Source organism: Python bivittatus, unplaced genomic scaffold (genome assembly GCF_059951505.1).
Source record: "Python bivittatus isolate LINGU-HERP-01145 unplaced genomic scaffold, Pbiv_v1 ctg000350_np1212, whole genome shotgun sequence".
Lineage (NCBI taxonomy): Eukaryota > Metazoa > Chordata > Lepidosauria > Squamata > Pythonidae > Python > Python bivittatus.
This window is the reverse complement of record NW_028277074.1, coordinates 21,409,560-21,435,762: the sequence shown is the minus strand read 5'-3', so window position 1 is coordinate 21,435,762 and position 26,203 is coordinate 21,409,560. Positions and strand designations below refer to the sequence as shown.

Genomic DNA, 26,203 nt, shown 5'->3' with positions numbered 1-26,203 from the left:
GAGGATTTTATGTGAGAGCAAGGGGTAAAGCCAGTTCCTTGCAGCTGTTGCTTCTTTGACCAATGTCAATGCCCAGGCTGATCTTCATTTGTCACACTGGCCTTCTTACAAAGGAAAGCATGCAGACTTCTAAGAGCCTTCTGTTCTCATGAATGCAACCAGAGCCAACCTGTCTTCAGCTCTTGGATCCCAGGGCTTCCATCAAAACTGACTAGTTGCGCACTGACATGGCATCAGCATCTTACTTATATGATTGATTATTGCTTTAAATTACTCTAGGAAAAAATGGTCATTTTTAAAATATGAAAATGGTCAAAGCCAAGGATCAAGAAAAGAAGCACTTCCAGACAAAACAGCCCGCAATGTAACTTCATGCTCCTACAGAATAAATCCAAAACGTCTGATTCAGTTTGGGATTGGAGAATCAGATGCACCCAACTTGTTTTTCTAAAAATGCCTGTTTATCCAGAAGATGTTGGCTGGTAAAAACTTGGTGCAGTCTTATTTAACATCTGTGTTTTATCAGCTTGTGCACCCTTATTTCCAAGGTGCAAAGGCACACTGACATTGGTCAGGCATGATTTGTTCTTAATCTGGATGAAATTTAGAAACATACCAAACACTTCAATCTAAACTGAAATTATGATAATGTGAACCTTTAAACATCTTTTAATTAAGTTAATTTAAATCCTATAGCGAGGATAGGCACTTGTAGATTAATGGTGCCTGCCAATTGTCGATTGCTTTAATTCTTTTTGAAATGAATAACTTTTGATATATTTATGGAGGGGAAAGCCTCCTAAGGAATAAGGGTCCATCTAAATTTTATTCTCATAGAGGCTCTAAATGCAAATGATCCATTTAACTATCGCTCCCATTGAAACTGAAGTTATTGGTTCTTATGCAGAGCTAATGGCAGTATCTATGCACAAGAAGGAGGTATCAGTATGTTTGGAGAATTAAGGGGAAGGAAATAAAAGGCCCAAAACAAAACAAAGCCACACATCTGATTAAGCCTGAGAACCATCAGTAGCCACACAATACTGAGTCACTTGGATAGGAAGAGGGAGGTGCAGTAGAAATTGCCAGCAAAGAGAAAGGCACAGCCAGCAGTGTAGGAGGCTTTAAAATGTCAGCTGTTGCGAGAGCTGAGATTAGAGAAGAGGCAAGGAGGCAAAGCAGGGTGAGTAGGAAACTAGAAAGTGGATGGTCCTTTCTCTGTTATTTGGCCTGCTTCTTTCCATTTCCTCCTCTGAGCAAAATGAGAAAAAGAAGACAATGAAAGAAGCAGATATAAAATGTAGAGAGAACCACTCATTGTCTGGAGAGTGAATTCCCAGGCTGAAAATAAGAAGTTTAAAAAAAAAAAAATCTTCAGAGGCACAACTGATAGATAGCAGAGAATGGGCAGGAATGTGTCCACCCACATCCACTACAAATTCCTACTCAGCTTTCACTTGAACAAAATGTTAGAAAATGCCTTTGCTAATGCAAATTCATTTCTTCTATATATTTGTCTAATTTTTTTAAGTAGTCTGAGATGTTGCCCATCATCTCGTTCTTTAGACACAAAGTCTAAAAGGTATTGCTTGAAATAGTCCATACTGAGTTTAGAGCTCAACGTATTGTGACACCTGACAAACAACCACCCCAAAATGCAATGGCAAAACACTATTGTCTGTTAATTTTGGGAAGAAAACCTCCTATATGCTTAACACATTCTTCAAAAGTAAGAAAGAAAAATCCTTAATCACCCCAAAAGGGGGAAAATCGGTCCAAATATTCTAACCCCTCCCCCTTGGGTGGTTATTACTTGTCCCTGTACCAAAGCCCTCCAAAATAATAAGACTAATTTTTAAAAATGTTGCCTGCCCTGGCTGAAAGAAAGGTCACACTTTTCTTGACCTATTTTGTTAATATCATGCCATGCAATTACTTTAAACTCACTACTGAGTATCCTGTGGAGATAAAAGGGCAAAACTAAGGAAGCAATACCATTAATTACATTTACAAAGTATTGTAGAAATCAAGGTCTCCTGTCTGTGTCATTGGAAGACGGTGAGAAGGAAGCATTAATCATTTTACTTAAAATATATTTCATAGAGATTAACGTACACGAAGTGATGGGTAGAAAATTTATGTTATCTAACAACCCTTTTAGTTAGCCATCAATCAACATTGGCTAGCATTTTAAAAGATGATTCTTACCATGGATTAAATCCAAAGCCATTAAAGGAAAAACATTTCTTTTTAAATAAATGATGCTATTTTAGGAGCAATGTTGAAAAATTTGGAGTGTATGTTAACAAAGATCATGTGGGAAGATGCTATCCATGGATAACCTTCTTCTACTGCAGCAAGACAATGTGTCATTCTGGCATCAAACAGAGAAATGTACAGACCAGAATGAGCTGCCATTGGTTGATGCTAAACAAATGAAATGGCCAGTACTGTCGTGCACTCATGACTAGGGTATAATCTATTATCAGGTCAGTGGTATCAATAGGGGCAGGTTCAGAGTGCTGCAGCTCATAAAGCCCCAACTACAATACATGTAAGTGTTTTTGAAAGATCAGTACAGTACAGTACAGTACATTCTGCTTGGCCCCTCTCCTCCCCTGAGCCGAGATCATCTGTAAAAATGAACCCTCTGGTAGGAAGGACCAAAATAAATGTGCTAAAGTCACTGCCTGCTGAGGTGGGAGCAGAGAAGGCTTGGAGAAATAATGTGTATACCGGAAGAGACAAATGGGAATATGGGAAAAAACAATGAGGTTATGCACCCAAAGTAGTATGTTGAGGCCGTTGTGCCCAAGACAGCCTCAACTGTATTAACATCACTCCATAGGAAGACTCTGAATATGAATATTTTAATTTGTGCTCTGCACTCAAGCAGCATTTGTTTAGGGAACTCCTTCCTATTTTGATAGTTGCATACTATTGCCTCAAAAGCAGATTTCTAAATTACCACTTGCCAAGTCAAGAAGAACTTGCTCTTAGCTAATAAGGTCTCTCCATAAGGCCAGTGGCTTGCAAATCTTCTTTTAAAAGAGCACTGAAAGTTTAAAAAGGAAACCAAACATGCATATCCCAGTCAGGTACAGAAAAAAAAAAAAAAACACTGTGCATTTCTAAGAATGAATTGTGCCTCCCTTAATATTTATGGCAGTTCTTTTCACCCTACCTGGTATCCATCATCCCCACCTAGGTAACTAGTTTGGGATGGCTCTTATTTTCAGATTCATCACTATTTATCAGTTGGTCTTTGGATTACCGTTACATATGGACTGGCTCTCTTTGGTGTATTTAAAGCAACAATTACAGCTTTCAAATAAATGGGACAAATGATTATTTCAGCCTAAGGAAGAAAAGTTGGATAGGTTACAGTTATTTTAATTAATTTATGAGTCCTGTTGATTTTGCTGTCACAGTAGTGACCACTGTGGTTTTGTTGTTTTTCTGTTTCTTTGGGGGAATATTCTTTCCATTTCTTGTCCACTTCCTGTTTATTGAACTTTTAGATACACTTGTATATTCCAGCACTTTGGAGGGATCTGGGCTGGGTTGCAAGAGGGTGCTCCTTAGCCTCTTACTGTTGAAAGATATTGAATCATCCACACGGACTATTCCTCAGGAAGACAACTCAAGGACTGCAGTAAAAAATTTATCAGAAAATTATTCCCACTTACACATTTACCTCTGGGCTGTATTCTTGTATTATTCGAGTGGTAGGATGACAGACGTGAGAATCATAAAGCATTAGAAGCATCATGTCCTGCCTCTGCATAGCCCTATAGGTAAAGCAACCCACCAAATCAATCTACATGGAGGAGTAAGTTTTGTATTTGATAGGATCCTCCTCATCAAGGTACAGATTTCATTCTTTCAAAATGAACATTTGTGGCTTCCCAAGGAGTGAGTCCATAGATACTGAGTTATTACTCTGATTATCTAAATATTATTCTCTGATTATCTAAATATTATTATAATGTTTAGAGGGGATTTGGGTGGTACATGCGGATTATCAAATTATACTGTGCATTTTGTGTGTGCAAATATATCATACGATTAGGAACTTTGCCCCCAAGTTGCCAATCCTTATTCATCCTATGGCCCATGCACTTATAGATAACTTTAGCAATTCTTCTATAAATGCTCATTCTTTTTTGTATCTAAACTTTGGCTAGTTGATGGACAAGTATATGAAGTGCACATAAAAGTATTTACCCTCCAAGGCAAGTAGCTACTATTAGAGCAATTCCAGACTTAATATGGATGGGGGTGTTCAATTTGACTTTTTTCCCCCCCTTACCATCACTCCTGACCAAATGGCTATTGTACAGGCATTATTTATTCAGATTTTTGTTGTATACTATCCCCCCCCCCTCTCTGGGCTGTGTACAGTCAGAAAATATTGGGGGAGGAAAATATTATACTGAAATTAGTTGATTGCCTGCAGAGTGGGAATATATTCTTTCTTTTATCCCATTTGATTTTTATTTTGCTATAATCAACAAACATTTCTATAAAGGTAAAAACAAAACAAAACTTTCCCCAGGACCAACCATGAGTTTTTACATAGCTTTACGTATAAAGATTTGCTGGTAAGCAAAACAGGGATAACATGATGATTAACCCTCTTGGAAGACCAGCAGCACATGAATCAAAAAGGGCAAAGTGCTTTTCTTAGCTGCCAGCTCATTAGTTAGAGAGAGTTGTTACACCGTTGGGCCAAGCTGGAAGTCAGTACTAGAGCTCTGTAGGACTTCTCTTACATGCCTTTTTTTCCATAGTTATTAAAGGAGCAATGATGGTTGAGGATAATGCTTTTTTTTTTTTTTTTCTGGTGCCTTTGAGTCAGTCTTGACTCCTGGAGACCGCCTGGAGAAATCCCTGAAGTTTTCTTGGGAAAAGTGGTTTGCCCTTGCCCCTTTCCTAGGGTGGAAAGAGGGGGATTGGCCCAAGATCACCCAGCTGGCTTCATGCCTAAGGCAGGAATAGAACTCACCAGACTGGCTCTCAGCGCAATTCACCAAGCTTTTTGAAGCAGTTGAGATTCCTGAGGAAGGTCAGGCACAATACCAAAGATTCCAAAGAATATTTTCTTCAGGTGAGATTTAAAATACACTTCAGTCAAATATTTCTCAGGTTCACTGTTGCTGTTACTTGCCTTAAAGGAATGATTTGCAAGGGGGGCAGCAACCTTTGTTCTGTTCTTCTAATGATCTTTTTCCTGTCCTTCACAGCCAGGTTTCCTCCCTTTCCGCCACTTTCAGACTATCATTTCCTTTCTCTTTAAGTGATTCCAGCCAATTATTAGAATGGAATAGTATAACAAACCAATCAAATTTTGCTTTTTGCTGATATCAGTAACAGCAATTTAAACTTTAGAGTGAAAACAACATTTCTTATTTGGGTCACATTAGTGATCTTTGCCAATAATAGACCACAGAATAAATACTGCTGTTTTAGCTGTTTCATTACAGTGGAAAAAAAGGTACTGCTGCCTACTTTTTGGTAAGGTTTTAACACAATCTTCACAAATTTGGGAAGATCTGTTATTTTTCAGAAGAACTACAATATTTGAATTAATATCTAATTATTTTATTGCAATATTTTTATACTGACACATTCCATAAGGACTCATGGCAGTGTAAACCAAAGCCACAGTGACTAATGAAAAAGGAGAAAAAAAATCAACCATAACAACACAATAAATTCATTAAAACCAACACATCATTTACTCTCAAAGTAAGATATTTGGCATCCTAATGTCTAAATAAAGACCCTTCTAAGTAAGTCCTGAATGGCTTTCTTAAAGACCAGGAGAGGTGCCATCATATGTTAGTATGATGTTAAACTGAGCTGCTTTTAACATCATGCCCCATGTCTATATTCTTTCTATGGAGTAAAGTGATTATTTTCTAAGTTTGAATAATGACTGTTCGTTCTGGTGTTCCAATCCTAATACATACAGAGAATGCCATTTACTGAAGTCTGTTACACAGAAGAATGTCCTTAATTTTTACACTGGTGAGTTTTTGAAACACATTTTCTTTTTTCTGGTCTAAACAAGTCTGATGTAAGCTAGCATCATGAATGTAACAGGACTGAGCCAACAGTTAATACCATGAGTATTATGAGAGTAAATTACTAAGTCTCAGTAAAAATTAGCCTGCAATAAAACACTTTCTAGGGAGTGAGCTCCACTAAACACAGTAGAATTTACTTCTAAAAAATACAAGTAGGATTGCACTGTTACTAAGGTAGATAGAATTCACCCCTTCCCCCAGTAGTTTCATGGCAGATTGCCCTACATCTCAGTTGCTCCATTCTAAATTGTGTTGGAAAAAGTGGATTTAGGATTACTTTTAGTCTCTGCTGCTAACGTAAACATCAGCTGTTTTTTCTGGAAACAAAATATTTCAGAATGATTCATCACGGAAATAAGAGAATACATTTTTACCCTTGGCCTCATTCCATCTCCCCTGAAGAGTTACTCTTAAGTGTCCTAGACTTCAGAAGTGTCGTGGAGCATTTGTGAATATTTGCCTAGCTTCTGTCCTCTATTCTAGCAATCTTGGCTTCAAACTTATTAATCTTTCAACTCCTTATGTTGCTAGCCATGTGTTCTTATCACATTACCATACAAAACTCAGCAACCCTCTTGCACTTCTGAGAGTGTGCATGTCATGGAATTCTGCCATCTCTTGTTTAAACTACAGTAGTTGTTTGCCAGTGAGAGAATAATCTATGTGAGGTTCAAGGTAGACTCTGCGTATAAGTGGTGTGCACATAATTTTCAAGTAGCAGCTTTGGATAAACAAAAGTGTATGTATGCTTATTTCCTTAGAATTATTTAGTGCAATGATTTGTGAAAGTCATTCGGATATATGAGCAATTTTAGTATAAGGATACTTTCTACCCTACCACTGGTGGATTGAAAGTACTGTTTTCAGGTAGATTTGCAACTAGTTGAACAACACTAAACATTGATTGTTAATGGCTTTGAAGCAAACTGGAAGTATTAAGTGGGATCCATTAGAGCTTTGCTCTTGCATTTTTTTAACTCCTACAGGATAGAAAGGACCTGGAAATCCAACCCTCTGAGGAAACCAAGAAGAACTGGGCATGGTAAAAGAGAAGGTTGATGGGAGATATTATAGCAATGCTGCACTATCTAAAAGGCTATCAAGTGCAAGGGAGGGCAGATCTATTCTTTGTTGAAGTGCAGTGGCTTGCATTATTTTTTAATATTTATTTATTTATCAAATTTGTTACTGCTTATCTTGTTAAAAAGGAGCTCTGGGCAGTTTACAGAAGAGATAAAATCAATTAAAAAACAATATAAAAACAATCTTAAATAAATAATAAATAAATTCCAAGGAATAATAAAATTGGTGAACAGCTTGGGGAGTGTCATTAGGGAGCCAGCCACGCCCAGGATTGATTACAACTCTTATTGCCTCATGCAAGCTGACAGAGCCAGATCTTAAGCCCTTTTCAGAAAACTGGGAGGGTAGAGGCCCACTGCACCTCTGGGGGAGTATATTCCAAAGAGCAGGGGCAATGGTAAAGAAGGCTCTCCTCCTGGGCCCAACCAGCTGACATTCTCTCACTGATGGGGTCTGTAACATGCCCTCTCTGCCTAACCAAGTGGGACAGGTTAATGTGATGGGGGTGAGATGGTCCCTCAGGTAATCTGAACCCATGCTATGTAGGGCTTTAAAGGTGATAACCAACACCTTAAATTGGACCCAGAAGCAAACTGGCACCTAATGTAGCTCCCACAGCAAAGACTGTCTGTGCGGCCACATTTTGAACCAGCTGTAGCTTCTGGATACACTTCAAGGGTAGCCCCATGTAGAGCACATCGCAATAGTCTAACCGAGAGATGACCCGGGCAGGAACAATTGAACGGAGAACCTCCTGATCCAGGAAAGGTTGTAACTGGTGCACCACACGAAGGTGGGCAAAGGCCCTCCTGGCCACAACTGCCACCTGCTCCTTGAGCAGGAGTTGTGAGTCCAGGAGGACCCCCAGATTATGCACCGGGTCTGTCTGGGGCAGTGCAAATATGGTAAATTCTTGGATACAGAGGGGCCTCCAATCCACAGCCACTCTTACCCATGTTCAGCTGAAGCTTGTTGCACCCCATCCAGACCCCCATAGTCTCCAGACACCACAAAAGGGTGGTCACAGCATCACTCAGGTCACCCAGGTTGGAAATGTATAACTGGGTATCATCTGCATATTGATGATATCTCATCCTATGGTGATGGATGATCTCACCCAGTGGTTTCATGTAGATGTTAAAAAGGAGCAGGGAGAGTACCAAACCCTGTGGCATCCCACAATGGACCTCTCGTGGGCTGGATCTCTCACTCCCAATCAACACCAATTGGGACCGGCCTCAGAGGAAGGAAGAGAACCAGTGCAAAACTGTGTCACTCAACTCCCCAAGTTGTCCCAAAAGGATATCATGGTCAAAGGTATCGAAAGCCACTGAGAGGTCAAGAAGAGCAAGAATGGATGCACTACCCCCATCCCACTCCTGCCACAGATCATCCATGAGTGTGACCAATGCCATTTCCATCCTGAATCTAGGCCTGAAACCTGACTGAAAAGGGTCCAGATAATCCATTTTCTCCAGGATCCTCTGGAGCTGCAATGCCACCACCTTCTCAACCATCCTCCCTAAAAAGGGAAGTGGGAGACTGGATGAAAATTGTCCAATATGGTGGGATCCAGTGATGGTTTCCTGAGGAGGGGATGCACCAGTGCCTCTTTAAAGGCAGCTGGGAACACTCCTTCCCTCAAGGATGAATTCACCATCACCTGGACCCGCCCACATGTCACCTCCTGGGTAGCCTTAACCAGCCAGAAGAGACATGGATCTAGTTGACAAGTGGTGGCATTGACCTCCTGGAGGACCCTGTCCACTTCCTTGGGTCCAACAGGATCAAACTGTTCCCAGATAACAGGGTAAGTCCATACCCTGGGAATCTCTACAGACTATGCCCCATGCTTGGCATCCAATTAGGCAGAAAGGCATCCACTAGGCAGAAAGGAGATGCAGGCTGAATATTAGGAGGAGACTGCTGTTGGTAAGCACTGTCAAGCAACCAAACAGTCGATCTAGAATAGTGGAGGACCCCGCTTCATTGGCCATCTTCCAACAGGAATGATGTCAGGAATGGCTATCAGGAACAGCCATTCTTACCTGTCAGGAATGGCTATCCTGTCAGTGGATTCCTAAACTGAGCACTCCTAAATTTTTGACTTCCCTGCACTACCTGATATAGAATGTCAAGCTATATTTTGCCAACACAATGGATTTTAGGATTACTTCACAAATTACAAGCCATATCTGCCCTTCAGTGTGAAACTTGTCAGGGAATGATGGCCATTGCAGTGCAAAATGTTTGTACTTAAATAACTGGCAGAGAAGATGTTCATACTTTTTTTGCAGACAAAAACAGATCATTTTAGATACTCTTTAAAATGAAAAATGCAGAAGAATCCTTTGAATGTACCAATCAAATGCTTTGCTTTGAATCTTAGTTTTCCCCTCTGTGCCATATTATTTACTTTGGCTGTGCTATGTGGTTTTGTAGCTGAGTGTTTAATTCATTGAATAGGGACTGCTGAACCAAGGGGGAAAATGCCACTCAATTAGAAGTGCAGATTAATTTGACACCAGGCTTAATGTATTTGAATTGTAATTGGCAAACATTTTTTGTTCAGTCCAATTCTGCCAGATTATTGATAATTTAGGTTCTACAGGGGATAATCTAGGGAAGCATTCAATATGAAAGTTACTAGAGATATAAGTAGAACTTCTCACTTCCTGAGGGAAGGTGTTCTGTTGCTGGGAATGATGGCATAATCTGTCCTTTCTTTCTCTACCTCCTTGCCTAGAACATTGAGATGTGAAGTTTCCTGGGGTATCAAGGATTGTGCGAGTTAAAATCTAGATCATTGGGGAGAGGGGTACCATGTCAGAGCAGGCAATTTAAATAGGAAAAATAAAACTATAAAACAGGCCAAAGAGTTCAATGCAGTTTAACTTTCTTTCTTTCTTTCTTTCTTTCTTTCTTTCTTTCTTTCTTTCTTTCTTTCTTTCCTTTCTTTCTTTCTTTCTCCCTTTTTAAATTAACTATTCCCTGTCGCATTGCTATCCAGAATTTATGTAATATTAATATTGGTTCTGAAGTGCATATGTAGAGTGCAATGCAAATCAAACATTTCAGGAGTTTTATAGAAGATAAATACATTCTATGTAAATGATGGGTTGCCAAGTTTGCTTCTATGAAGAACAGTGAAGTAACAGCTTGGGGATATTAGAAACCTATTTTTCTAAACCATCACACAGAGATTTGTTATAGCTGCAGCGGTCCTGGAAGTATATAAATCCTTCCTAAACACACACTCACAAAACCCATCACAGTGATGAGTGTTTTGGTAGCAGCAGATTAAAATGGAAACAATTTCTTGCCAAGCCGGCTTTCAGAATCACTTAAAACTATGTATACGATAGTCTTCATACTGAATAATCTTTCATGAAAGGTTCTCCCCACCACCTCACCGTGTGAGTCAGATGAACATTTTGAATTCAGCCTGGATGAATGAGCGTGTCAAATGTTTCACTAAAACGGATTGGCTAGGCTCTCTCTGTTGACAGCTTGCTGGGGAGGCTATGTTTTAGAGCAGACCATATTTCTTTCACTCATTAGTGTTCCAACTTCCCTCAGGGAAGTTTTTTCATATCTATTTTTCTGCCAAAAAACTGTATGTATGGGCTGCCGACTCCCTGCAGGTTGCAGTTCATTCCGAAGCACATTTTAGAGCACGTTTAGAGTTTGTTCCAGGTATGAGCTTCCATTCAGCATTTCAGTGGCAATTCTGACTAGGACCCCTGGAGGTTTCTGATGTCTCAAGTCATCAGGAGGTGGCAGCTTGGTGAGGACTGTTCTAGAGCCCACCCAAGCTACAGAAGAGCTATACTGGCTACCCAGCTCTACTGGGTATCCACCTGAATATTTGGGAACTGCTGCTGTAATGCCTATATTTTAGCTTTAAACCTGTTTTCTAATTTTTTTAAAAATTAACATTTAGTTCATGTCAGAGTAGCAATTATTAAAAACCCATCTTTGAAGTAAACATGTTCAACAATCTTGTTACTGAGGCTTCAGTAAGCTTCAGAGGAACTCTATCGTTCCTGGAAATATGGGTAAAATTCATCAGATTTGTATAACTTTCAGGATGATGCCCCTTTATGTAGTAAAACAGGCACAGTCCCTTCCCTCCTGTCATAAATAAAAGGTAGTATATGAGATGGAGGCTTCTAGCAACAGAGGTATGTTTTTTGAAGAGGCATTTAACTGTCCTGCACAGGCTGAATTAAATGAATTGTGCATGCACCTGAATATTTGGGGCCTATATATGCTGCTGTAATGCCTATATTTTAGCAGGGATGATTTACCTGTTTTACAAAAGTACATACTTTTCTGTAGATATTAAATCACAGTTCTTCATAAAAGGTCACTCCTAAGTGGCAACGTGGTAGCCATCCTTTTGTTGGTTATCTTGGATGAGAAGAGCACACGTGTGGATCTTGTGTCACTCTGAATATATGTGTACCATAGCCTGCAGTAATTAATTGGTTAACTGAAATTTGAAATAAAAGGTCAGATAAAAACTGGTGCAATTTCCTTTTGCAGTCTCTCTGACCTTTCCTTCTCTTTGTACTCTGCTGAACTGATTATCAGAATCTACTGTGAATCTCCCCACTCCTATTAAGGATCAAATATACTGGTTGTCAGGAGAAACTAGAGAAGACATACTTATCAAGAATTGTTAACAATTGTTAACATTTGTTAACCTTTAATTTAATATATTCAGCAGACTCTTGACCGGAAGATGTCCTGGTAAATTGTAACCCCTGTCTGACAAGCTAAGATGTAGTCTGGCTTACAATTCACCCCTGTCCTGTACCACAAATGGCAGCAAATCTTCTGAAAATCAATGAGTGGTAAATGCTGCCCAAGCTGAATACAATCCAGCTAATTAAATAACATAGTATTACTATATTTAAGATAGTTATCACTGGAACACATTCCCATTTTTAAAGGCTTCCCCTCTACCAGTCGAGAAAACTTGGAAAGCTACTCCAGTCAGATGATCAAATATTTTTGCTTGGTATAAAATAATTCCTGGTGTTTTCTCTCTTGGGCTAATGAAAGGATGGAAAGGCATAGTAGTTTGATATCAACTTTGTTTTAAACCTCCAATTTCATTTCATAAAGAAACTTGTGAATTTTGGGAACCAAGCAAAGTTTTTGGACAGGTGGAGTTTGACAGATACAGAGAGGATCATGCTGTACCAGTATCTCAGTATTTGCTAAAGGCGGAGCCCCCCACGCTCTGCTTCCGTGGCATGTTTTGAAAACAAAGATTGTTCTTCCTTCTCCAGCACTCCAGCTGCAGGTGACACTCACATTCCAATGATGTCATCCTGGGTTGGTGGATTACTTGTTTACTCATTGGACAGGCTGCCTGCCATTACCTCCATCTCCCACTCCATTTCACCCAACCCAACCTGGGAAGCGGGGGGGGGGGGGGACTTTGCTGCTTGCTATTACCAGGATTTGCTGGGATAAAAAAAACCATGGTAAGAGAAACCATTTTTGGTGCTTTTTTTTTTTTCACTGAGCACTGGAACTGGGGAGCAAACTCCATGATTGGCCAGTTTGAAGTACAGATGGCATGTGCCAATTGGCTACCGTTCTCAGAGCTCAGCGGTTGGTTGGCTGCGGCTGAGCAGTGATTGACTGAAGCTCTTCTTTGCAAACTCCAGACTCAGGTGTAATGCACATAGGATCTGTAAATGATGAAAACAGTGAGAGAAAACCTAGGCTGTTTTTCAAGTGTGTTGGGAGTGGTTTGCTGATAGAATGGCTGGTGATGTGGAAAAGCTCACTGATCTATTACATTCTCACAGGTTATTTTTAGTCATAGACTTTAAAGCCTGTCAGGATTCTGTCAATTAAAAAACCCAAAATCCTTTGCCATGTGAATTTTCTCAGACAATACCATACATTTCAGAGTACAATGTTTAATTTCTTTTATACCGGCAAAATCAGTTCTTTGAAGACCTTAAAGCACAAAGCCTCCCAGCTTACCTAATTAAAATCTTTTGCAGTGAAATTCTGTTTCTCACAAACATAGCGAATTATAAACCGTCTCATGTGGCTAGACTAGATTACTTAATGCAACAAAAGAATACTAGAAGAGGCACTGACATATCATTGCAATTAATTCTGAAAGTTCATCTTTCTGGAAAAGTTCAGCTGAATAAAAGCAACAATACTCTTAGCTAGTCAATGCTGCACCTGTTCTCACACAAGTCAATGGATAAATAGATCAATTTCCTTTATACTGCGTTTTTAATGCAGAAATGTCTGCTCTTTTACCAGAGCTAAAGCTGAATAACTTTTTGTGGCCAAAGGCTGCACTTAAATGCTTTTGGGCAGGACAAGTCTTAAACTGAAGATGTAATTTGCAAGGGGAAGGGACTGAATCATATACCTAAATTGGGATTTCCATTTATGGGGGTGATGGAGACATGTTAGATCTTTTGTCTCTACTTTTAACTCTGTTAATCCTATTTTGGGAGCTTATATTTTAGTTTTCTGTATTTCCCATTTCAACACTGAAATTATCTGCTGGGGAATTGGAGTGAATTCTCAGGACTGGAAGAGTCTCTGTAGCTGTCAAGTGATTCAGATCACATCAGCTTTACATCAAAGATAGAAGAACATGTTAGATAGTATGGTTATTACCTGGAAGAACTTATTTTCAAGATAGGGGAGCATATTTCCTTCTAAAACTTGATATTTAGGATTCAATTAAGTTGTCAAATATTTCTTCAAGGGCTGTCCTGGGCTGCTGGTACTCACCGTGGAAGTACAAACTGTCCAGATACATCAGTGTGTATTAGCAACACTATGTTGTGCATCTTTCAATGGAATGATAGATATGAGAAATTAAAGAATGTAATTGAATTATCATTGAATTTATGGGGCTGTACATATTTTTACATTTATTTGCACCCTTGCCATCCACAATTTAAAGATTTTTCAAGAATCTTAATTCATAAAAAAAAACAAAAAACAAGGAATCAACTAGACAGCTGCACTCATGAAACTGCAGAACTAGCAAAGGAAAGGTATCAGAGAGAGAATAACTAATTTTTCAAGTAATTAGGCAAGAGTATGCCTTTAAAAATCATTTTTCTTGCTCAGTTAGATTACTGGGCAGAGAACTCCAGGGCTTGAATGCCAGAAGAGAGACACCCCTGACCTATATCACTGCCAGCCATACCTCAGGCATGATTATTGCAGCAGCTATGCGGATTGGAGGAGGCACTTCTTAATGGAGATTTCCTTTCCTGTGCACACAGCTCTGCATGCTCAAGAGGGACAGCTTAATGTAATATCCCTCAGGTTTTCCACAGTGATTACTTCAATTAAGCTGTTACTCTGAAAAGTTTTCAAACTGCTGCCATTTAATTTAGTTGGGCATGGATGAGCAAACTGAGTTTCACATTCTGTTGAGCATCACAAATGCTCAGGATTGGGCCCACAGCCGTTTCTACCTAGCAAGTTGAGGAACACTATTTGAAGAGGCACTTGGAAGGCCAGGTTGCACCAGAGATACCACTGAAAATATTCAAAATGTAACATTATAAATCCAACATTCCAAGATTTTGCTGAATGTCAAAATGTATGTAAACTTTTGCTTTGGTGTGGTGGGTAAAAAATGTTGTGCAATGGAAACATCTTGAAGGAAGGAAAAAATGTGAATGTGGCCAATCCATAAGTAATACAATGGGGGGAATATACTTTCTGGGTGCTGCTTTGTTGCTGGTATTCAGGATAATAGAAGAAACTAAACTTCGATGGTCACTGAACTTAAATGCTTTCTCCCTGTTGACAGCAGTGTTGATTGTTCCAGTAGAGTCCTTTCAGGAACTCTCTTCAAAACAATGTAAGTAACAATAGACACATATTTGCTCCTAATTTATGAATCTTCTGCTGTTCTAAATTCTGTCACTCTTTCAAGTGGAGTCTTCCAATTATGGCAAATTACATGGTAATTTTGGAGCAGCAAGCTAAATGTATTGTGCTAGCTGCTCACATTAGAAACACAAAAAGGCTTCCAGATTATAATGATGATTAACATTGTATATTATCAGCAGGTTAAGTGACATCAGTTTTAAAGATTTTCAGCTTTGCTCAAATTAAAAGCCTACCACTTTATTAAAGAAAATGGGTTATGTAGTTATGTTTTTTAAATGTGTTGCTATTTTTAAACGGATATTCATGACAAATCTGTGCCTGTTTCTTTCCCCATAAATTTCATCATAACTGGAAAGGGAGAATGCGCTCTGAGCTTTATGATTGCTTAAAGAACAGAGACCTGCTAGCGTACTGTAAGACAGAAATGCAATCCTACAGCACAGGAACAGTATTTTGCCACATCTTGCACCCCGTCTCCAGTGATGATGAGTTTACAGATGCTTTGGAATGATGATTTTGAGAAAGGCATCAATGGTATTGTGGCATCAGCACTAGGGCTGTATCCTCACTTGCATCTGATCATAGCACAAATATGTTCTGGCAACATCTGTTTTGTTCCTGCTGTGTTTCCATGCTCTTGCCTCCTTGTTGTCTCTAGGCCCAGGAAAGACAGGTGTCAGTTGCCTTTCAACATTCTCCCCCAAGTTCGTGAGCAGAGAAATTGGATGGATGATTTCTCCAAATTCCTTTAGAAGGATAAATTTGCTAATTTGCTAATTTTTGAAGGGCAGGTATCCCCCTTACTGGTGTCAGTAGAACTTCTATGTCCTGAAAAAGCCCAGTAGGAGGAATTCTCTCATGATACCTTCCCTTGACATGTAAACCAAGCATGACAAACCACTAGAGGGATAAGCATGTGAAGAAAGACAGGACATTCACATGCACTCTCAAGAATTTCTCTAAAACATGTTTTTTCTTTGAAAGAATTTTAAAAAGAATATTTATTTCTTCAAACTGAATGGGAATGTTTAATTCCTGTAATTTACTTTTCAAATGGCAGAACAAAACCGGATCTAATATGGATGGCAAAAGCAATAAATTGTAGAGGAGGACTGGGGACTCTTTGAGTGGCAAATTTGCAAATCATTAATGGCAAATGTGAAGGCTGGGGGCTGCTATCAAATCCTCCCAACCCAACCCCAAAATATAATGTCCTACCAGTGTCCTGAAGACATCTTGGTTATTTGGGGATTGGTAGAATCATCTGGTCTTCTGGTTTTGGCCTTAGCTATGGCAGACATACAAGCTGAAGCCATGGCCAAGTTCTGTACTACATACAACCTGTCATGCAAGTGGCACAGAAGCCCAGATGTCCTGTCATTTCTGAGCATTAGTTTATCCAGCTGTGGATCATGCCCTGATTTTGGGATAAACACTCAAATAAACGTTTATCTGATATGGAGCTTAAATGCACCAATATGTTATCCAAATCCCATGCGCACAATAGATGCTACGTGTGTAAGGGGTATTTTATATTGAATAAATATTTTGGTAATATTTACTGATGAGTTAGTAAACCATCTTTTGTTTTCAGCAAAGACACATTCAAGGACCATGTTAACGTTTATTTAAATTGCTGCCAAATAAGGAGCATGCTAAACTCAGGAACTCAAGATCAACCAATTTTGAATGGATGTGCACTCCATCTAAAAATATAGGACTACCATCTAGGAGTATGCCTTGATCCTTAGCAGTCACTGGTTTCACAGCTGATAGCTGTGACAAGCAGCATTTTCATACAATGACGGCAACTGCAATAGTTGTGAAATATCTTGAGCTAATTGGATTTGGTGACAGTTGTAGATACCTTATAGCCCATCTTACAATATATTTGACATGGGATTTGAAAAGTAGCCAGAAATTGCAATTGGTAAAAAGTAAAATCTCCCTTCAGTCAATCTGGATTCCTAGTGACTGCCTGGACACATCCATGTTGTCTTCTTGACAATAATACAGATGTGTTTTGCCACTGCTTTTCTCAGTGGGATGTTTTTTCAAGTTCCCAGTTTAGGCTACAGTTCTGAGATTTTCTAGGGGTCTCCATATAAGTACGAATCAAGTCTAACCCTGCTTGATCAGCCAAGACTTGACTAGGTGTTGCCTCCTCCTGTAACAGACAGTATCTATTGCTCTTTAATTTGCCTGAGAAAACATGTTCAAACAGCTTTAGTGTACATGTGCATGCACATACCTACAAATTGAAATAGAACAAAGCATGGGAATCTGCATTCTGTGCAGACAGCATCTGATTCACCGGCTTCTACTGTGGCAAAAGCCAGTGTAACAACAGAATAGAGAACAAAATGGATAGGCTTAATTTTGCTGCATTTTTCAAAAAAGAATAACTCATTTGAAGCTTGCCTCCCTCAGTTAAACAATTTATGTCAGCAGCATTCTAGATTCATGCTGCCAAAATTTGTCCAAAAAATGGCTAAATCTGGTAGTCTGATTTCACAGAGTTGTGAGAACAAGATGGTTGCAAGTTATTTCAAAGCTGAAAAAAGCAAGCATGCGTGTGCACATATACGCATTGGAAGATTTCACAGCGAAAGGTACCCATCCATGGCCATTGCCCACAAGAAAGTTATAATGAATATTTCATTATCTAGCAATACAAAACAAGCTCTGAGAAATGCAGAATATATTCATTGTAAATGCTAAAAATTGTGCATACGAAATAGATATCCAAACCTGACATTTATACCACAGACCAAAAGAATGGCAAGAGGCAGAATGAAATATCTGCCATTTCCAAAGTTGGATTCCACCAGGAATGATGGACAGACTATCATAACCTTTCATTGTGGTGGTTCTGTTTTTAAATAAGCTATTTTCTCTCTCACTGGTTTCAACAGGAGGAAAAATACAGCAGCTTCAGACTGACATAACTGTAAATTGCATGTCAACTCCACAGCTTTCTCCCAGTTATGCCCAGAAGTGATGGGGAGTGTTGTCGGCAGTTATAAATGGTGTACTGAGGTCACTTCATTACTCTGGCCTTGAAAAGTGAGCCCTGACCTGCCTCTTTAGGTCTCTTTTGTGAGATTGCTACAAAGGGCTGCATAATTTCTGTTGGCTCAAGGGGAGCCCCAAGTTTGCATGGCATGTAGAGAGCAAAAATAGTTACAGCCAGGGTCCACTGGGGAAAAGGGTTTCAGAAAAGGGTACTTTAAGCACCTCCAAGATTTAAGGCTACCCATTCTGCACTGCAAATGTTTCCAGAATTCCAAAATGCAAAACAGCTAGGTGTTTTTGCTCTGACCTAATCTGGTAAGCTTTGGGGGCCATAAAAGTAATGCTGGCGGTCCACATTTTTGCATTCATATGCTGTAGCACAGATGAGGACAATTCCACATATAGTTTTTTAAGCCTTTGCAATATAATTTGCCTCTGAATCAGTATTTGATGTCAAGATAGCAGAAATATGGGGGAGGTTTTTACAAAAGACTTTAATTAGTAACACAACGTTTTCATTTTCCTGGACCAATCCATAAGGATCCACCTTACTTTCCTCTTAGGCAAATCCTTAGAAAGCTATGAAAATTATGACTTATCATGCATTAATTTCATAATTATATAAACAATCATAGCTATCCAGAAGGAACTTTCTTGGCCAAACAGGGCACAAGCTTTGTTTTTTGTTTTAAAAAGGGACAGAAAAGGAGTCAGTAATTTAGGATTGCAATTTTATGAACTTTGGGGAATAACTGAACTGGAAAGCCAGACTTCATTTGCTTTGATGCAGTTTTCCACTTGTAAAATATGTGAGACTGTTTATATGGCAATACTTTTTAAGTTTTGTAAGAGGTATGGAGGCTGGTATGAAGGGAGGTGACTGGCAGGAAGTGCTGAGCTATGGAAAATGTGCTTGTGACATCATGGAGGAATAAAAAAAAATGGACGTGCAAGCATGAGGAACAGGAGTTGGGGAGAATCTCCTCTTTGGGTTGCTGTTATTTTCTGTGAAAAAAGGACACCAGGCACATGGCCAGACCTATCTGCCAAAGTTGCTAAAGACTGGAATACTCTAGCTATCTGTCTTAGAAGGTCAAAGACCCTCCAACAGGTACAGTTGCCCAATCAAAGCAGCTGTTGGGTCTTGCCAAAATGTGCCTTTCTCTTTCTCTTTTCATTTGCACTGAATGCATAATTTAATTTTATTAAGAACATCATGTTTCATTATTTTGTTATATAAACAGCATAAAAGAGCAAGTCAGCCAGCCTTATTAGGCAAGTAAAACCACCTCTGTGCATCTTTTAATGACTCAGTCTCAAAATGCAAAACGATCCTGTTTAAAAAAACAACAAATGCTCGTAAGCTCAAGATTAATTATAGCTGCTTTGCTGAGTAGCTGAAGCCATGAAGAGACCCTGGAATACTTCAGTATCAACCTCCTGCACTGGATAAGAAGCAGCCTTTAGGCCTCTCACACAAAACTCTGGAGGAAACACCCCAACACCATTATAAAATGCACTGGGGTGGAAAACCCTTTCAGCCCCAAAGTCCATGAGATTGGCTATATCTGGTATGGGGACCATGCTCCTTTATGTGTGGAGTATTTCCCACTTCTCCAGCTTTGTGACACACACTCCTTCACACTACTCCCCCCCCCCCACCTCATCAATTCCCAATAACAGGAAACAAAAATTTAGGCTAGTCAGCTAACTGGTGGGGGAAGAATGGCAGGATATCTACCTGCTACCTTCTACATGGAGAGTAGACTCTAATCTAATGACTGAGGTGACAACCTGTACAGTTTTAATGGAAGGCATTGTTTCCTGTTTTACCTAAGAAGGTGGACAAGTTACTTGGAGGGTGAATCCAGGAGAAGAGGATAGGGAGACCTACAACTCCTTCTAGAACTAGCACCAAAAAAAGATGTCCTTTTCATCATAGGAGATTGGAATGCTAAAGTAGGAAGTCAAGGAATAATCCGAATAACAGGCAAGTTTGGCCTTGGAGTACAAAATGAAGCAGGGCAAAGGCTAAGAGAGTTCTGTCAAGAGAACAAGCTGGTCATAGCAAACACTTTTTTCCAACAACACAAGAGACGACTCTACACATGGACATCACCAGATGGTCAATACCGAAACCAGATTGATTATATACTTTGCAACCAAAAATGGAGAAGCTCTATACAGAGAGCAAAAACAAGACCAGGAGCTGACTGTGGCTCAGATCATGAGCTTCTTACTGCAAAATTTAGGCTTAAATTGAAGAACATAGGGAAAACCACTAGACCACTCAGGTATGACTTAGATCATATTCCTTGTGAGTACACAGTGAAGGTGATGAATAGATTTAGGGGATTAGATTTGGTAGACAGAGTGCCTGAAGAACTATGGAGGGAGGTCCGTAACATTGTACAGGAGGCAGCAACTAAAACCATCCCAAAGAAAAAGAAATGCAAGAAAGCAAAATGGCTGTCTGATGAGGCTTTACAAATAGCTGTGGAAAGAAGGAATGTGAAAAGCAAGGGTGAAAGGGAAAGATATAAGCAATTGAATGGAGATTTCCAGAGAATAGCAAGGAGAGATAAGAAGGCCTTCTTAAATGAACAATGCAAAGAAATCGAGGAAAACAATAGAATGGGGAAGACTAGAGATCTCTTCAAGAAAATTGGAGATATCAAAGGAATGTTTAGTGCAAAGATGGGCATGATAAAGGACAAAAAAGGCAGGGACCTAACAGAAGCAGAAGAGATTAAGAAGAGGTGGCAAGAATACACAGAAGAACTATACAAGAATGTCCCTGATGTCCATGCTGGTGTGATCACTGACCTTGAGCTGGACATCCTAGAGAGTGAAGTCAAGTGGGCCTTAGGAACCATTAGTAACAACTAAGCTAGCGGAGATGACAGTATTCCAGTTGAGCTATTTAAAATACTAAAAGATGATGCTGTTAAAGTGCTGCACTCAATATGCCAGCAAGTTTGGAAAACACAACAGTGGCCACGGGATTGGAAAAGGTCAGTTTACGTTCCAATTCCAAAGAAGGGCAATGCCAAAGAATGCTCAAACTACTACACAATTGTGCTCATTTCACATGCTAGCAAAGTTATGCTCAAAATCCTACAAGCTAGGTTTCAGCGGTATGTGAACCGAGAACTACCGGATGTACAAGCTGGGTTTCGAAGAGGCAGAGGAACTAGAGATCAAATTGCCAACATTCGCTGGATCATAGAGAAAGCACGAGAGTTCCAGAAAAACATCTACTTCTGCTTCATTGACTATGCAAAAGCCTTTGATTGTGTGGGTCACAACAAACTGTGGCAAATTCTTAAAGAGATGGGGGTACCAGACCACCTTACCTGTCTCCTAAGAAATCTGTACGTGGGCCAAGAAGCAACAGCTGGAACCGGTCACAGAACAACCCATTGGTTCAAAATAGGGAAAGGAGTATGACAAGGCTATATACTGTCACCCCGGTTATTTAACTTATATGCAGAGTACATCATGAGAAATGCCAGGCTGGAAGAATCACAAGCTGGAATTAAGATTGCAGGGAGAAACATCAACAACCTCAGATATGCAGATGATACCACCATAATGGCAGAAAGTGAAGAAGAACTAAAGAGCCTCTTGATGAGGGTGAAAGAGGAGAGTGCAAAAGCTGGCTTGAAACTCAACATTAAAAAAACTAAGATCATGGCATCTGGACCCATCAATTCCTGGCAAATAGAAGGGATAGAAATGGAAGCAGTAACAGACTTCATCTATTTGGGCTCCAAGATCACTGCAGACGGAGACTGCAGCCATGAAATGAAAAGATGCTTGCTCCTTGGGAGGAAAGATATGGCAAACCTAGATAGCATATTAAAAAGCAGAGACATCACCTTGCCGACAAAGATCCACATAATCAAAGCTATGGTTTTTCCAGTAGTAATGTATGGCTGTGAGAACTGGACCATAAAGAAGGCTGAGTACCGAAGAATTGATGCCTTTGAATTGTGGTGCTGGAGAAGACTTTTAAGAGTCCCCTGGACTGCTAGGAGGTCAAACCAGTCAGTCTTAAAGGAAATCAACCCTGACTGCACATTGGAAGGATTGATAATGAAGCTCAAGCTCAGATACTTTGGTCACTTAATGCGAAGAGAGGACTCTTTGGAAAAGACTCTGATGCTGGGAAAGATTGAAGGCAAAAGGAGAAGGGGATGGCAGAGGATGAGATGGTTAGATAGCATCACTGAAGCAATGAGCATGAAACTGAGCAAACTCAGGGAGGCAGTGAAGGACAGGAAGGCCTGGTGCGATATGGTTCATGGGGTCACGAAGAGTCAGACACGACTTAACGACTAAACAACAAAAATTGTTTCCTGTTTTACCTAAGAAGGTGGACAAGTTACTTGGAGGGGTGAATCCAGGAGAAGAGGATAGGGAGGGAGAATTCATCCATACTTAGTCTGCTGGTCCTCTCAGTGTCATTCAGAATCATCAACCAGAATATTCCTGTGGGATAGTTGACTGGCATGAGACATGGGGCTACCATTTTGCAGGGGTTCTGGTCCTGTTTGGTTGAACATTCCTAAACAGTGGCATGTGGGGATGACCATTTTTTTGCTCTCATTTTATCCCATTTCCTTTTAACATGTTTATGTAGCCTCTCTGAAGGTCATCCAAAGTTTGGGGTCATTAAGCTGAATCACCATCATCACCACCATGATCCAACTTTGCAGAAATAAAAAAGAATCTTATGTTAAAAAAACAAACAGCTGGGAATTCTCAAAACAGTTAAATAGTCAGAATACTCTCTGACTATTGCACAGTAAGAGAACTGGGTGGCTGGAATCATGGACAGGAGTGGACACTATTGCCACAGATTTCAGTGCATCTATTAACTACTGGGCTGGGTGGGGAGGAGCTGTTTTCTTGAAAAACTGTACATCTTTCTGCACAGCTCTGACAGAGAAAGAGAAGTTTTGGGTGGCTCTTTATCCACTGCAGATCTCAGTTACAGAAGTATCAGACTTGAGATGTTATTTTGAGCATGTTGTTCAAACTGAAGAACTCTCCACTGTTCCCCCTGCTCTTCTGCAGTGCATCTTGGAAGCAGCAAATGCATTTCTTCTGGTTAGTATAGCACAGCTGAATATCAGGCAGAGATTTAAGAAGAAAGGACAAGCAATTGTTATTTGGACACCCTTTTGCTTCCCCTCTCCCCTTTCATCTTCTGCTACCAAGGTGAACCCACTCAGTCCACAAGCCTGGTCTATTTTCCACCAAGAACAGCGATAACAAAAAAATCATGTTCTCTGAAATGGCAACTGCTATGCCAACCTGAGCTAGCTTACTTGCTCATTGATTCACCTGACAGACCAAATCAGCTCCAGTCTATTTATTTTTCTCCTGAGTCAGCAAGCAAAATGCTGCTGCATGTGGCAGATGGGAAGCGAGAGACAACTTGACATGGGTATCTGACAGGGGCAGGATTTACTGCAGTTTAAGAGTCTTCTCATTATTATTATGCTTTTAAAGCACCATGTTATTCAACTTAGGAGAGCAAAGCTCTACAGTGTTATCCTAAAAGCACCTGAAAGAACTATGGATACACTGAGAATATTATGCACAGCATCTGGTACCATGATTCCATTTTTTTTCCAGTGCTCAAATGAATGTGCTTGCATATATAACCAGAATAGCACCATTAATATATCAGAGGCACTTTCAGAAGATTTAGGAAAACCTCAAAATATGTATAAAACCTGCACAGAAAAAAACAAAACAGAAAGAAAAACATCTCCCCACTCATTCCCAAGGAAAAGTCTACTGCAGGTGAAGCATTATTGGTGATCACAGAATGATAAATTATTATTGAAGAAAAATGGGTGACAGAAAAGTTGGAGTGGCAACTGGTTTGCTTTCTTATCAGTGGTGGATCTGGGAATGCATGGCCATGCCAATGGTAAGTCTGACTGCTGGTGGTGGTGGTGGTGTGAATGGGCCTTAGGATGGCAGTAGTTCAGGACAATATTCCCTCTTCCATCAGAACAGATTTACAGATCTATAAGTTTCTGTCCCTCTCTCACACATACACATGCAACTTTTCCATAACCCCTTGTCATACACAAACAGCTACTTGAAGTCAGCCACTCTATGGTGGGAAGAGAAATTCTACTAGTTCAGCTCTTACCTAAATACTATGACCTTTTCTGCCAAAGCAGCAACTGTGCCTGTGAGCTTCATTTTTCTAGAATCACCCCACTCACTCCAGCCTGTGCCAATAGTATGAATAGGAATATTTCCAGTCCATCATAGACAGATCAGAAGAACTGCTACTTCCTCATTCAGTTCAGGTTGCCCAAGCATAAGGCATGCTTGCAGCATATGGGGAAGTCCCCCCAAACCTTCTGGTAGAAAAAGAAAACATGGTTTGACTACAAAATCCTTGGCATTTTTCTTCATGGGAATAAAGAAGGTTCCCAAAGAAGAACAGCCAAAGCCATAATGTTTTCCAGCTGGCCATCTCTACAAAACCGCAACTGTTTTGGACAGCAACCTGCTGCTTAGCATGATTAGAGAAGCAGTGGAACAGGAGAGCCACCTCTATGGAGGTATGGACTGTCCTCAGAATCACACACTCAATGCCTGACTTGCAGAACGTGGCTTTCAGGATAGCACAGAGGAAGAGTTATTTATGTGCACTTTTGCCCCATCATAACTGCTTCATAATTCAGGGAATAGGCCAGGCCAAAGGCCTTCGGGGTCTCTAGAGCAAGCATGTAATGGATTTCCAATATGTGGCAAGGAAGGTGAAAAAAATGAAGATTGAATGCTAAGAAGGTAAAATCAAATTGTAAAAACCATAAGTCACATCTTTGGATTGTACAAGCAAAAACTTCATCTTCTGTGAATCATTTATATATTAAAATACAAATGATAAAAAGACTATCAAGATTTGAAGAAGTCTTTGAAGTAAGGGTGACTCAGAACAGTTGGCTGTTTTTTAATTTGTGAGGGGAGTTTTGACCAAGCCTGCTGTTCTAAGCAGGCTTACTAGGAAGTTGGCTTCACTAGTGTCTGATGGCAATTAGTTCTGTGTTTAGGTTCTTCTGCAGGAGCCAGTGCAGTGAAATATAATCCAACCATTCTTACCATTTTCATCAGGGGCCTTGCCTTTTCCATTTGTTGCTCCAGCACTTTGTCTCTGAGAAAGAGAAGGAAGAAAGGAGTACTCATCAGTAATTTTTCAGTTACATTAGAAAAATACATTGTTATGAGCCTAGTACCCATTTCTATTCACATGCAGTATCAGTTCAGTTGTGGTCTGAAAATTCTTCTCTGTCTTTCTATCAAGATTTCTGAGTTTTGAACTCTTTGGTCTTATTTTCAAAGAGAGTCCAGTGCACTGTTCTATAGTCTTGTTTCTGTATTTCCATGTATTTTTTCCTTGATTTGGTGCAAGTATGAAATGAAATCAATGCATTGTGAATTCTTCAATCTGTGTATTTTGTTTTGTTTCTAAATATTTCTATTTTTTCTGAACTTAATATCAGAATATAAGAAGACCAAAGGCCTGCCTAATGCAGCTTTCTGTTCCTATGGTCACCAATCAGATTCTAATGTTTTCCAGCAATTGTTACTCTGAGCCTGTTACTTTGAAATAATACAAGGCATTGTGACATATTTATCTCTAAAATTTGTTTAATCCTCTTGAAAGACATCTAAGTTGATTGTCATCACTACGTCTTCTGCCAATGAATTCCAAAGCTTGACTGTGCATGGTGTGAAACACTATTTTCACTTATCTGTCTGAAACTCATGCATTTAGCTTTCTTGGATGGTCTCACATTCTAACTTTATAAGATGGAAAACTATTTTCTATCCACTTGTGCTGTACTCTGTCATATTCATCTGGCAAAATTAATTTTGATACATTTCCTGATAATTTCCAGACACCAATACGAGTTTCTCCCTTTCCATTGCAGCCACACCACCACATCAATATTTTCACTGAGGTATACACACAATATCTTTCTTGTTCCAATTTGGATCATGAAAAGAACTGACTGAAGGAGAAACTATTTTGATCAGATGTGGCTCACTGTTCAAATCATTCCTTG

The 26,203-nt window shown here is 39.8% G+C and overlaps 1 protein-coding gene across 1 annotated transcript in view; it reads right to left on the bottom strand.

The window, feature by feature from the left end:
- The window catches only part of PCP4 (Purkinje cell protein 4), a 55,902-nt gene that overhangs the window by 11,218 nt on the left and 18,481 nt on the right, over window positions 1-26,203 (bottom strand). The window contains exon 2 of the mRNA XM_007427979.4: window positions 25,236-25,287. Coding sequence (XP_007428041.1) covers window positions 25,236-25,287 — 52 coding nt within the window. The remainder of the gene's footprint in view (window positions 1-25,235; window positions 25,288-26,203) is intronic.